Source organism: Lactuca virosa, chromosome 6, assembly GCF_052849685.1.
Source record: "Lactuca virosa cultivar CGN04683 chromosome 6, Lactuca_virosa_CGN04683_v6, whole genome shotgun sequence".
Taxonomy (NCBI): Eukaryota; Viridiplantae; Streptophyta; class Magnoliopsida; order Asterales; family Asteraceae; genus Lactuca; species Lactuca virosa.
The window spans coordinates 28,734,958-28,749,307 of NC_136431.1; the positions used below are offsets into that span (position 1 = coordinate 28,734,958).

The 14,350-nt window shown below is 31.1% G+C and overlaps 2 protein-coding genes across 2 annotated transcripts; one reads left to right on the forward strand and one right to left on the reverse strand.

Annotated features, from left to right (window-relative positions):
* Window positions 1–6,753: 6,753 nt before the first annotated feature.
* Window positions 6,754–7,727, reverse strand: LOC145119019 (cytochrome c oxidase copper chaperone 2-like). Its single transcript, XM_079054669.1, has 2 exons — window positions 7,577–7,727; window positions 6,754–7,212 (listed from the first exon to the last, which is right to left on the reverse strand). The coding sequence occupies exon 2, from the start codon at window positions 7,198–7,200 to the stop codon at window positions 6,973–6,975; it is 228 nt and encodes a 75-aa protein (XP_078910795.1). The 5' UTR covers window positions 7,201–7,212; window positions 7,577–7,727; the 3' UTR covers window positions 6,754–6,972.
* A 3,556-nt stretch (window positions 7,728–11,283) lies between these two features.
* Window positions 11,284–13,633, forward strand: LOC145118919 (protein SENSITIVITY TO RED LIGHT REDUCED 1-like). The gene is made up of 3 exons (XM_079054576.1): window positions 11,284–11,496; window positions 11,632–11,728; window positions 12,643–13,633. The coding sequence occupies exon 3, from the start codon at window positions 12,669–12,671 to the stop codon at window positions 13,515–13,517; it is 849 nt and encodes a 282-aa protein (XP_078910702.1). The 5' UTR covers window positions 11,284–11,496; window positions 11,632–11,728; window positions 12,643–12,668; the 3' UTR covers window positions 13,518–13,633.
* Window positions 13,634–14,350: the final 717 nt, after the last annotated feature.

A 14,350-nucleotide genomic window follows, 5' to 3' on the forward strand; every position in this document is an offset into this window, starting at 1 on the left:
GCATATGAATCTCTATAATCCCACTCCTTTTAAGGGCATGAAGTGTTCAATAATAGATATTAGTTATGAGACCCATGTATTACATGAGTTAATTTAAAAAAAAAATTAAATATAAATATCAAAATATTTGAAAACTTTGAATTTATAATAAAATAAGAAAAATAATAAATTATTATAATTGAAATGTCTTTTATCTTTTAAATTTAAACAAATAGTTTAAATAAATAAACAAAATAAACTAGTGAGCTTTAAATTGAGAATTTTTAAATAAGAAGGTAAATCTATTAATGAAATTGATATTCATTTATTACTATATTTATTGCAATTATTACATTAAAATATTATGTGAAATTTATTAAAATAGAAAAACTCATAAAATGACATATGGAAAAGAAATTAATTCAAAATAATCACAAAACGATATTTGGCAAATTGAATGAGAGTGTGACATGTGACCAAAAAAATATTCATTTATTAGAGTATAGATTATTGTTGGAAATAAGATCGAAAGAAAAATAAAAGACAAAAGAAAAGCCTAAATCATGATATTTAAAAGAGAAAATAAAATAAAAAATTAATGATTATAAAGTTTGGAAGAATATTTTATTATATTGACCTGAAAAATAATATTTTTTAGCACAAAATACATAAAAGCTACAATTTTTTAGCTTTCCGATTTAAACAATTGTATTTTATTTCTAAACAAAATTGCAAAAATGGTCCCTGTGGTTGGCAAAATTATGTCGTTTGGTCCAAAACGAAATGTTGGTGCACCACTGGTCCAATTTTAGATACCTTGTGTGGTTTTGATCCCTATGGTTGTATTTTCTTGTGTTTTTGGTCCACATCCCACGTAAAATGACTAATATGCCCCTTAGATAATTATATTTTAATTTCTTTTATTTATTTTCTTATTCTTATAATAAAATGAAAAACAAAAACAAAATAAACCCACCTCTCTCTCTCTCTCTCTCTCTCTCTCTCTCCCTCTCTCTATATATCTCTCTCTCTCTCTCTATCTCTCTCTCTCAACACCATCACTCGACCACCCATTCGAATTAAGTCACACCCCATCACACCCTAAAATAAGACCACCATCACCACCACTCTGATGACGACTCTGTTACCCTAGCTCCGGTGGCGGTTTCCATTGCGAGATCCACAACAAGATACATGTATGACGGCTCCGCTACCTTAGATCTGACGGCGAGAAGAGGCCCAATGGTTTCAGATCGTGGCATAAGGAGGGCGTTGATGGCAGGTATCAGGTGGCAAAATGCAAATCTAGTGGTTCATGTGGAGGTAGAAACGACGTCGGAACCTTCCCCCTTCGTCGCCATTTGCATCTCCTGCCACTGTCGGATGAACCTTCGCTTGCTTTGGTTCTTAGATTGACGATCCAACATCCTTGCCGCCTTCCTTTTCATTTCCACTTGCATAGTTTGCCTCTGTCTGCGTTCTCCAGTACCACCTCTGTTTGCTTTCTTCGTTGCCACATGCATCTGCCACCCCTGCGTTCCTAGATCGACGAGACAATTCATCAAAGAAAGTGAGAGATGAGGTAGGTGGAAGTCGCTTTTAATAGATCTGATTTCCGATGAAACTGGTTTTGTAGTGGTGGTTTCGTAATGTGCATGGTAGAGTTTATCAGATCATCCATGTGAGGGAGATGAAGGGTTTATGTTTTCCGGTGAGAATTATTGCCGTCGGTGATGGTTCCCGTCACTGGTGATGGAGGGTTGAAGTAGTGATAAATGGGCTTCTCTCCTCTATAAAGCTAAGAGGGGGGTTGGGTTATTTTTTTGTTTTAAGTTAATAAAAATAAATTAAATTAAATTATGTATTTCAACAATTAAATAAAATGGAAAATGTAAATTATATGGATATATTTGTCTTTTTAAGTGTAGAGTGACCAAAATAACTAAAAAGATCCAAAATTGGATTACTCATGCACCACCAAAATTTTTTGGACAAAAACCAAAGATTTTTGACAACCACAAGGACCATTTTTGCAATTTTGTCTTATTTTTTTTATTAAAGGTTAGAGTAAATTACACGAATGATCCCTAAGGTTTAGGGTAATTTGCGCGCTTGGTCCCTAACTTATTTTTTTAATTCGGAAGGTCCATGTTGTTTGTTTTTGTTATGCGCTTGGTCCCTACTGTTTGTTTTTGTTACGCGTTTGGTCCCTATCTTACCTAAAAAGACTATTATTTAAATAGGGAAAAATGGTGGGGTAGGTAAGGTAAGGTGAGAGGGGTGGGGTTGGGGGTGTGTTTATTTAAATAAATTAAAAAATCAATGGCAAAATAGTCTTTTTAGGTAAGACAGTGACCAAGCGCGTAACAAAAACAAACAGTAAGGACCTTCCGAGTTAAAAAAATAAGTTAGGGACCAAACGCGCAAATTACCCTAAACCATAGGGACCATTCGTGTAATTTACTCTAAAGGTTATTATATTTTGCAAGAAAAAACAATTATGGATATCGTGTCCCCCTACCAAGGTTCTAAAAAGCGCGTCATGGCGCGCCTCAAAGGCGCGCCATGACGCGAAGCGTGGTGTAGCCGTTACGAAAACGTCCAAGGCGGGTTTGTTAAGCGTGACGTCCAAATAACGTGTCAAGGCGCGCCTTATCGTGTTATGACGTGAGTTTTTTTTTCAAGGCTTGGGTTTTTTTGTTTTTTTATTGGGCCTAAAATAATTGAGTTTTTGTTAACTTTTTATATTAAATACTAATATAACACTTTTAAAAACTTGATATACTTGATAAAATTCAATAATTATATGATTTATCTCTTTTAATATATATAAAATAGTCACGCATTGAAAAAACATTATGGCTCGCCAAGACTTGTCATGACTTAACTTTGACCTTGCCGCCAAGCCACGTCTTACGTTATTTAGAACCTTACTCCCTACAAAGTTGGGCAATTTTCCACCTTACAATAAATAAATAAATAAAAATGAAAAATAAAATCCAACAAATATTGTCTCTAACAACTTTTTATAACAAAAAATATATCGCCTCTAACAAAAAATAAAATAAATTCAAAAAGTTGTTATAGTGGTAAAATCAGAAACACGTTGTTAAATTTAGAGGGCTATAGTAAAAGTAATGTCACTTTACTATCATAACTTGTTGAACCTATAACGAAGGGTTGTTGTCGTCGCAATAATTTTTTTTCAAAATATGATGACTTTAAGATAGCATTTGATGTACGGCTGGATAGAACCAGACCGAAATGAACTGGATTTGACAAAATTGAACTGGATTAAATAGATTTTTTTCACTATGTTTAGTAAAACTAAAACGGTACAAAGCAAAATATTAAAATTACCATATTGCCCTTAATTCTTACAAGTGTTTTATCATAATGTTTTTCTATTACTTTTTACTATATAACAATTGTCATTGAAAAATATCAATATGGTATTTTAATAATCTTATTGAAAAACTAATTCAATAACTTTTTAAATATACATCTATATATTCATGAAAATACTTTTAAATTTTCAATGTGAACCCCACTGCCTTATCCACCACCATCGTCCTTACTCTTTATCCATAATATCAATTATCACCATTTTCAATTAAGAGAGTATCATACCTCCATTGTTAAACACCAATGAAAAATATACTAGCTAGATTAATTAGATATGGAGAGGACGATGTTAGCTATCAGACCTCTTTTTTTTTTTTTTTTTTTTTTTTTACTGTTAGTATCCAATTCTAAAATAATCTCTTATATAGAGTTTCCTAACACCTTGTTCCTGAGTTCAACTTAAGAAGAGAAAATAAAAAAATGGAGGGAAGTGAGAAGAAATTAAAAGAAATTGGTATTCCTGGGTTTCATTAAATGATGGAAGTGGAAGGAAATAGAATGATCACTTTATCTCCTAGCTTCCTTCCGATTTGGAAGGATTTGAAGAGAAATAACAAAATGTTTAAGTTTCCTTCCACTTATCTCCAACTCAGGAACACAAAAGACAATTTTTTTTTCTCTTCTTTTTTCTCCTTACTTTCTTTTCTCTTATTTTCTTTTCTTTGTTAAAACTCAGGATCTAGGCATAATAGATCGTAATTACATTTTCCTTTTAGTATTTTATGAGGTCAAAATCCCTATTATAGTATTATAGATCCCTTTATCAAATTGAAGCCCTATGGAAGAATGAGTAAGAGAATGGAGAAAATGGTGTAAGACTCTTGATGAACTATTGATAAAGGTGAAAAGGCAAGGGACAAGATAAATAAGATGTGATGGCCTTATCATAGATGAACAAATGGGAGCGATTATAGGTTGAGGGTATCTTTGTCAATTATAATATGTCCCAGCGTGTTCCATCATTTTGGGTAGGACAAAATTTCTATAAAATAGTCTCATTTGACTTGGTCAAAATCCAACTTTACTTCAATCATATTCATACCAAACGCTTCCGAAAATGGTATTGTTTTGTTTCGTCCGGTCCAGTCCAAGATACCAAACGAACAAAGAAAATATAAGAAAAGCTTACAATCGTAAAACTAGCGAACTATACCCGTTTTTATATACATTGCCCTATTTGTGTTATTTTTTTACAATGAATGAATGTATTTTTTTGCGCAATATTAAGATATGCATATTTTTCAAAACTAAGTTATTAGAAATGATGTAAAATTATCAATCGCCCAATTTATACGAGAGGTGTTTGAAAAGGAGTTTCTCTCCCGAGAAAATTGAGGGTTGAAATCTAGTGATGGAGAGATGTGTAGTTTAGGAGTAAAATTTGAAAGGGTGTATGTTTGCCTATCTAAAAAGGAAGCTCAACTTATATATTTTGTAGTCCGATCTTTAACTCCATTATAAATTTTGAACATAGTTTTTTTTTTCTTTATAAAAACAAACTGATTTTGCTCAAGACTAATTTGACAATAAAACATTTCTATCACATGCTAGTTTACCGAAAACTGACTATATAATAGCATGTTATTCACGACTTCACATACATGATAACTAGATTGGAATCTAGAGATGAAGAGATAAACAAAGAATGTTGCTATAATGTAAATGAAAAAATTTGAGAGTAATCCTTACACAACCTTTAAGATCATTTATTTTAAACGAAGAACAAGAAAATATAATAAATCTTCCTTTTTTATATCATAGAAGCTAATATTAAGAAATGCAATTTAGAAATAGATAAGAATATTAATAAATTTAACTAGAGAATAAATTTGAAATAACGCGTTGATTAATACTAATCACTCTCATACTTGGTAGCGGACCTAGTATTGAATAAGGTTACAAGGTAGTATACATATACATGCATTGCAAGGTGCGATGCTGATGACATGCCTATTTAACCACATTAGGAACACCACATATGGGTACAGTGAGGGTGGAATGTTACCCCGCACGTTCCTGATCACTACGCTCTCTCTACTTAATTTTTTTTTCTTCAATTTGACCATTTGATGAGTTTTAAAGAGTGATGAGAAAATGAGATGACGTTGATCTGCCAGAGGAAAAGTGAGAGGTGAAATGAGGGTACCCTCCGGCCCAAGTGGGGTGTATGGACCTCACTCGAAAGTGAGTATTGTCTTGTATTTTACAAGTTTTTGTTTTTAATGAATGTTATCCCCACTTTTGAGAGTTCTTGGTAGTTGGTTGTTGACGGAAGCACATGGTGATACAATCATATCCACATGAGTCGTATCCACTTGGACTATTCTGTCCCAAGGGTAGAAGAACTATGTAATTATTGGTAAAAGTGATTTCGTTTCGGAGTAAACTGACAAAAACTATTTTTAAAAGTAAAGATTCAACAAAGCAATATTTAAGCTAGAATGACTAAACAAGTAAACGCGAAATATCCATGAAAAAACGTTTCTTTTGAAAGGTGAGTAGTAGAGTTTTTATAACGTGGTGTGATTTCTTGGGTATTTACTGCTACACTCCATCTTGTGCTTAGAAGTTTATATGTTATTATGTGTTGGGTAAAATGCTAAAGTGACAAAATCTACCTCTACATAATCTGGATTCTTTAGTTTGATCAATATATGTATTTCCTTCCCCACCATTTTTGACATGAAGCATTTGATGAAGTTTTGCAATAGTCAAGATCCAACTATGGTTAATGCAGCTCTGTATTTTTCCCAAATTCATGTTGACTTTACTTTTATCGATTCTGGTATTAAATAACACCAAAATTGTTTCCCACACCATGCGTTTAAGATCATCCAATGTTTCTTGTGTAATCTTCATAAATGTAAAGCTTTCTACTTTAAATGGTTACTTGCCCTTGGTGCTGGAGGAAGCAGGTTAGAGGATGTCTTTTAACTCTGAAATTTATCTTAGTTTGACATGATGAAATTGTTTATATCCCCTGAAAAGGTGAATATTAACCTTTAAATTATTAAATTCCTAAAATATCCTTTGGCGTTGCTTCATTTAGAAGCAGTTACTACTCACTACTACTTCAATGTTCATTAACATGAGCAAGCCTAGGATGTTTCTAATCTCATGTGGTCAATGTGGTGCAACTTTAGGGTCTGCTTCAAATTGCTCACAACAGGTAAAACAAAATCAATAGTTGGATCTTGACTATTGCAAACCTTTTTGTACAATTCTCACTTACCCTCATGAAAAGTTGTGATTTTTCAGGTATCAACCATGATGCCGTTTTTTTCTAAAAACTAAAGGTGATATCAAAAGGTAAGACAATAAACAACAAAGCATATCAAATTGAGATTTGAGCTTTGTAGCTCAATAGTGTAATCAAGAACTCTGTGTTTATTATTAAGATTCAATCAATAGTGTACAAAACAACAAACATATAAAAAAGAAAAAGGATTGACCTTTGTAACTCAATAATGTATTGTAATCAATCAAAATTCATTTATTCTGAAGTTGCAGGATGCATAAGTTGATGAAAACTAAAACCTGAAAACCTACCTGAATATTCTCATCTGATTTGATATTTGTGCTTTCAAATCATACATTAAATCCCTCAGAACGAAGGCACAAACGATGAGCTTCAATCCATTTTGAGCAAGCTGATTCACCATGCTCCACAACACATTCGTCCCTGAGCTTCTTAGTGTCAGGACAAGCACAGCAGATTTTCTTCTTTGGCTTTGACTCAGATCCAGTCATAACATCTTTTGGTGCTTTTGTTAATCTTAATGTAGAAGTGAAGTCTTGTGTCTGTAATCCACTCATGATTACAAGTTCCTGAATCATAACATATATGTGAACAAATCAAGATTACTTACAAGTTACAATCACATCATGTAGATACATAATATGTTCATGATCAAAATTGTATTCATTTCCTAACGAAACAATATCAAATAACAATCATCTGTGAATCGTCAAGAACAAGCTGATAGAGTAATCAAAGAAAAAATACCTTAAACCCTACAAAAACCCTAACGCATTGCGAAACAAATGATTACCAGATCACTAAATGGAATTCATCGATTCTATACATTTCTTAAACCCGGAAACCAATAACTTTGATTCCTTGTTTAACCCTAATCGGAATTTTTAGATTACGAAAGAACTGAACAGAAATCGAAAAATCCATTACACGTACCTTTACTGAATCAGAGAATTGAAGGGATTATGGAGACTGGTGGCAAGAAGAGAGTTGTAGGAGGCGATTTGAGAGTCGTAATTTCAGAGCTGTATAACGTGTTGCGTTTGTCCGCCGCGAAAGAAAAACTAGAAAGTACGAACGAAATCACGTGTGGCACACCATTATAAATCGCACATCGTCTTCGTCAACTTTTATGGTTAATTTTTAAAAATTAATTTCTGCTAATTTTTTATTTTCTTAATTAACTATCTAACTTTTAGGTTATAAAAAATAATTAATATGTCAATAATTTATTTCCTTATATATTCAAATTTTAATATGTTTCCTTTAATATATATAATTTCAAAATTGACATGTTTATTTTAAAATTCATTGTCATTTTAGGCAAATGGTCTATATAAAAAAAATAATTAAACTTTGTTGCATTTTATTAACAAACTAAAAAAAAATTTATACGGTCAAAATATAATTATTTTTCTGTTGTTTGTTTATTAATATAAATTGAATTATTTATTTATTCATCATTTTGTTTATATATATATATATATATATATATATATATATATATATATATATATTTTGAAATTTTATTTTAAAAAACTACTTAATGTTTACACTTTGATATTTAATGTTTTCTTTAAAAAATATTTAAAGTTTATATCTTCATATATCATTTTTTTAATCAACCAGTGTAGTACACGAGTTTCACACCTAGTTGTATAGTGTACTACCAAAATAAGGAATAAATACCCGTAGGAGAGTTTTTTCTTTTAATTTTTGTCATATGACTAATAAATAGATTTATATTATTATATTATTTTTATATATAAATTGGTTAACTATATACGAGACCTAGTTTTAAATGAAAAGAGCTTTTATGGAATAACTTTGATAATTAACAAGTTTGCTTAAAAAAAAATAAGTTGAGTGAAAAAGGTTTGATAATAAGGATAAAGCATTTTCAAAATGAAAAAACTTTTAAAAAACTCATACGGGATGCTTTAACCCAAATGGATTTGATTCATCTTTGAGTTTTGTTTTGTTTTAGGTTTGATTATGGTGGTGGTTGTTAGATCCGACAATCTGATATACAACATGAGTTTTTAGTATGTGTTTTAGAAATTTGTGTTTCCTGTTTATCGTGTCGACACATGTTTTAAATTCGTGTTTCGTGTCTTATTTGTATCAAACACGAATTTACATGTTTAAACATGTCTAAGACATGAACAAGGGCGGAGCCACCCTAAGACCAGGGTAGGCCGCCCACCCTCGCCTTTTCATTTTATTGCTTTTCAAAATAAGATATGCAGTAGTATTTATGATATATGCTATTTTTTCCTATCATTGTTGTATTCTTCTTCATTTGGCTAGTTATTAGTTAGTTTTTATTGAATATATATATATATATATATATATATATATATATATATATATATATATATAATTTATGAGGACCATCCTAAATTTTATTTTTGGCTTCGCACCTGGACACAAAACAAATTCGTCTGAACATGTGACACGTATAAACACATTTAAACACGAATAAACACATACACACACATACACACACACACACACACATATATATATATATATATATATATATATATATATATATATATATATATATATATATATAATTCGTGTCGACACATGACATGAATAAACACGTATAAACAAATTTGTGTTGGCACATAACATATATAAACACACACAAACATATTCATGTCTTACAAGTGAAACGTGTCTATTCGTGTTTTTTTGTGTGTGCGTTTTCATGTAACACGGTTAAAAACATGTTTATTCGTATCGTGTCACGTGTCACACACATTTGTTATGTGTCGTGTAAACCCGTATCTGACAAGTAGACACGGATTGCCATTGTTTGTATATATATATATATATATATATATATATATATATATATATATATATATATATATATATATATAAAATAGAGGTTACCTAACAAGGTTCCCGATAAATATTATCTTCAACCATGTTATATAGGGGAGAACATGGTACTATACCGATCATTTTTCTCACCGTGTACCGTACCAAACTATAATTTGTATAAATATTTTGTCGTCTGTTATTAGTACCGTACCAAATATACTTGGTACCAACTTGTTTGGCTAACAACAAGCTTGGTTGGTACAAATTATTAATGTTATATACAAACTTATTTATAATTTTCTATTGTAAAATTTAAAAACCAACAATGAGATCGGGTAATTTTGACGTTTAGTAATGTGATTCTTTTAATTTATATTAAGGTATTTTTTAATTTTTTTTAATTTAAAGTGAAATTAAATTTTGACTAATACAAATGAATGCCTTATATATCTTCTTACCATTCTAAACCTTAAACACACTTGACAACTGAAATATATAAATGGTAATCCACATTAATAAAAAAAAACTTATCACTGAAAATTAAGGTGTTGTTTGTTTTATGTCTGCAGATCTTCTTGGCCTCTTTTGTCTGCGCCGCGCAGACATTAACCTTCTCAAACTGTTTGTTTTTTTGAAGACTATAGACCTAGAAATGTATGCGCACCCTCTTCTTGGCGCATATGTGGACCAAAGTCTTCTAACATCTTCAGACATCTTCTATCCTAAAAAAACACATATATCTTTATATTTTTTTAGTTTTTTTTAATTTTATTTAGATTTATTCCAACTTTATTAATAATAAACAATTTGAAAAAAAGAGGTTATAATACGTTAAAAAAAAGGTTCGACGACACAAACATGACATTTTTGACAAATTTATAAATAAAAATTTATTACAATAATAGTCGTTGAAGTTGTTTATATAAATATGAAAAAAAAATTCATAACATATTCTTATATTTTTTGTGCTAAATTTTATAAAACATTATTTAATACAGTATCGTCAATTTCTTAATAAAAATATTCATGGTGCGTTTTTAATTGATTTAATTGAAAAGGTTGAAGTTTATTTTCATCCATTTATGTATCAAATTATTTGATTCCTAATTACAATGTTCAAGTATAACTTTGCGACCAAAAATGTTGTTTTTTTTTTTTTTATCAATTTATACATTAAATCGTACCATTTTATTTTCACTTTTTATACAATAATACATAAAAGTTGATTTAGATTTTTTAGTTATTTATAACAAAGTCATAAAAATATTAAAAAATCACTTTGAAATTTTAAAAAATCAGTTTATTTAGATTTTAGTTTATTTTAGTAGCCTGCAGATGTTAAAAAAAAAAATTGTCTTCTTTTTTCGGACTGCAGACGTTTGGTCTACCTCTTCTACTGCAGAGGTCTACGTATGTGGTCCGCAGACTGCAGACATTTTGTCTTAGAAAAAAACAAACAACATCTAAGTTTTCAGAATGTCTTAAAGTTGCAAAGTAACCAATTTTACGTTTTAAAAAGATAACAAAACATGTTTTATGTATGGTTAATTGGTTGCGTGTTACCTTCTTTTAGTTTTTACATTTTTGACATACATTATACCTTTCTCTAATTTATAAGAAAAGATTTTCTATCATGTGTCCACACGTATAAGAAGCAATAATTGAACTATTAATTATAAGAAATATTATTATAATTAAATATAAAATTTATTAATTATATTATAATAATATTTCTTATAATCGATAGTTTTTATGAATGTATTTGGAGCCATATTAGAAAATCCTTTATAAGGAAATCAATTGTTTCTGGGCCAACCCGCTATTATATCCCCATTTTTTTTCCTGTATCTAACCTAATCGGAAGGATTTCCAAGTTCCAACGTTTCTATTCTTCCCTCTCCCTCCTGTTGTTGCTGATCGACGAATTCCACCATTAAATTAAGCACCGACAAGCTGAATTAAGCGACGACGGAGGAAGGCTTCTTTCCTTTCTTGACTACCGAGTCGGACCTGGTCACCTGGTAAGCATCGAATCGCATCTTATTACTTTAATGTTCTTGAGTCTTGAGTGTTTGCTTCTGGTTCTCTACTGCATATATATTTGACTTTGTTTCTAACTTTATGATTGCTGTTTGCTGGTGATATGTACAATGTAGACTTTGCTACTGTGAATTTGTGATTGCTGGTGCTATATTACCACCTTGGATCAAAAAACAACAACGTTTTTGAGCATCAACAAACAATTCAATCCAGGTGCACATCTAATTCCAATTTTAAGAGACAATAAAGTAATTTACAGTATTTGATATGATACACTTGGTAATACTTGAGAAGATTTAAACCAATGTGTAGGTTTCCATTGTCAAACTAGAAAGGTGCATAAGATGCAATATTAATACACAATAACATAAGATGCAATATTAGAAATCATATTTGGGTTTTATACACCAACTTTTAAGCAATTTTAGAGGAAGATTTCATTTACTTAAACCACCTCATTTTTTTGGTCATCTTAGTTTTACCTCAAACTCTGACATTGAACACATTGAAACCCTATCAAGCACAAAAGAGCTACCATACTTTATTTATACATTTTAGAATTTAGATAGAAAGGAGTCAAAAGACCACCATCACCTAACAAATAATGACATTTCTGATCAAAAAAATCTGTCATTTAAAAATTTTGTGGTTACAAAAAGACATCAGGGAATAGAATTTGTGGTTTTTACTCTTTATTTTAGGATTTAATAATAATAAGGAAGTGATTATTACCTATATATAGGAGATTAATCATATCATCATGGAGGAGCAAATTATATTCATATAACTATAACAGAAAAGACAACATGATACAACAGATCAGCCTAATCACTACAAGTCTGACTATAAATCTGATCAAGGAACACCCTAATCTGCATTTGAGTAGATAAAACAAAATTAGGGATTGATGATCTCCCAAAGTGAAACAAATTAGAAAACATACAGAACCAGAATTTATATAATAGTCAATTAGTCAACTGACCTGATTGGTGCAATCCTAGATCATAAAAAACAAAATTCTGAGAATGATTCTTTGTTAATTTCTTAGTGTAGTTTCACAAAATCCATTGTACTTTGATATTCTAATTTTTAGTTTCCAAGGTCTGATCTTCATCTTCTTGTTGCAGATTCTTTTCTGGTTTTCTTGATTACAATGGCTGCATCTGCAGAAACCTTGAAATGTGAGCATCATAAAACAGCAGAAGATGACTGGACAATTGTTTTGCGAAAACGCACCAATCCCAAACGAAAATTTCCAAAACTTAAACCCTCAAAACAACAACAAGAGCAACAACAAACACAGTGGGCCCCAACAGACATCGAAACAACTCCAGAAAAAGAACTCCAGTTGATGAACAAGATGCAAATCTCAATTGAAAAACTTGAAAAATCCCAATTTTTCAATGCTTTTCTGGATCAAATTCACACCCCCGAAGCTTCTCAACATTTTCTAAAACTTACACAATCACAATGCAAAGTAAAAATGGTGATATATGGAATTGGTAGCATCGAATCATTTGAATCACCTCGATTGCAACTTAGTCTTGCAATTTTGATGAAAAGAAAACTTGATTGGATTGGTGACATGGAAGTTTTTGATCCAATTATTTCTTTGACCGAGTCAAAGGTCATGGAGGAGCTCGGTTGTCGTGTTCTTTTGGTCAATGAACATGGTAGGAGAGAAGCGGTTGACCCGATTTTATTTTTCATGCCACATTGTGAAGTTGAGTTATATGATAATTTACTGAAAACCAATTGGAGACATGATTTGTTAAACAAAATCATATTACTTGGAAACAGTTTTGAGAAATATGAGCATCATCGATTGGTGTCTAAGAACCAAGCTTCGCATGAATCAAGGAAACATTTACTTGCAATACAAGAATTCACTAAAGAGTTTGAGATTAAAACTGTCTCGGATGATTATTTTCGAGCCTTTCATGGTTCGAGTTGGCATTTTTTTAGTGTTGATTGTGACACGAGTTTGCAATTAACATGTTGAAACTTCGTATTATGATTAAAGATTGGCTTGTGAGATTATGTTTGAACATTTGGATGTGATCGGACAAACTTTCTAGTGTTGTTTTTGATGATAATGATGAAGAGAGCATTTTAAAAGATCTATTTTTTTTCCCATTGATATTAGTTACAAGTTACAGACTTACATATTCAATCTAGAGAAATTTCATCAAATGACCAAAAGGAAGGGGGTTTTTGAACATTTTGACCATGAAAATTTGAGTTTTGTAGAATGACCAACAGTTCCTCAGTGGTGTGCTGATGAAGAAGAGGTGTGTTGATGAAAAACAGATCCGTAGAGCCTCAACAACCTTTCCTCAGAGCCCCCTCTGAGGAAGTATGCAACAACCCTTTTTTTTTTTTTGTCTTTTTCGTATGTCATCTCAATTCCTCGTTACTATTCACATTCGGCTAATGAAATCCCGATTTTTGTCATAGTTAGCCGAAGAACAGTTCCTCAGAGGTGTGCTGATTAGAGATGGCAACAGGGGCGGGGAATACAGGGGACCCCAATCCTCATCCCCATCCCCGAATCCTCATTCCAATCCCCATCCCCATCGGGGAATATAAATAAACCCCCATCCCCACCCCAACGGAAACAGGGGATCTCCAGCGGGGAAATGAGGATTTATTTTTCTCTTTTAATATGAAAACTTTTACGTAAGAAAAAACTTTAAATTTCAATTTTACCAGCATAAGTTTAAAGATGTTATAAAATATATAAACACCCATAAATTGCATAAAAAATATAAATAAATTTTCTACCAAATTTAAACACATACATGAAAAATCAAGTAGAAAACAATTATCAGATTG

Coding starts and splice junctions, on each gene's coding strand:
- LOC145118919 (XM_079054576.1), top strand. CDS start 12,669: ATGGCTGCATCTGCAGAAACCTTGAAATGTGAGCATCATAAAACAGCA.
- LOC145119019 (XM_079054669.1), bottom strand. CDS start 7,200: ATGAGTGGATTACAGACACAAGACTTCACTTCTACATTAAGATTAACA.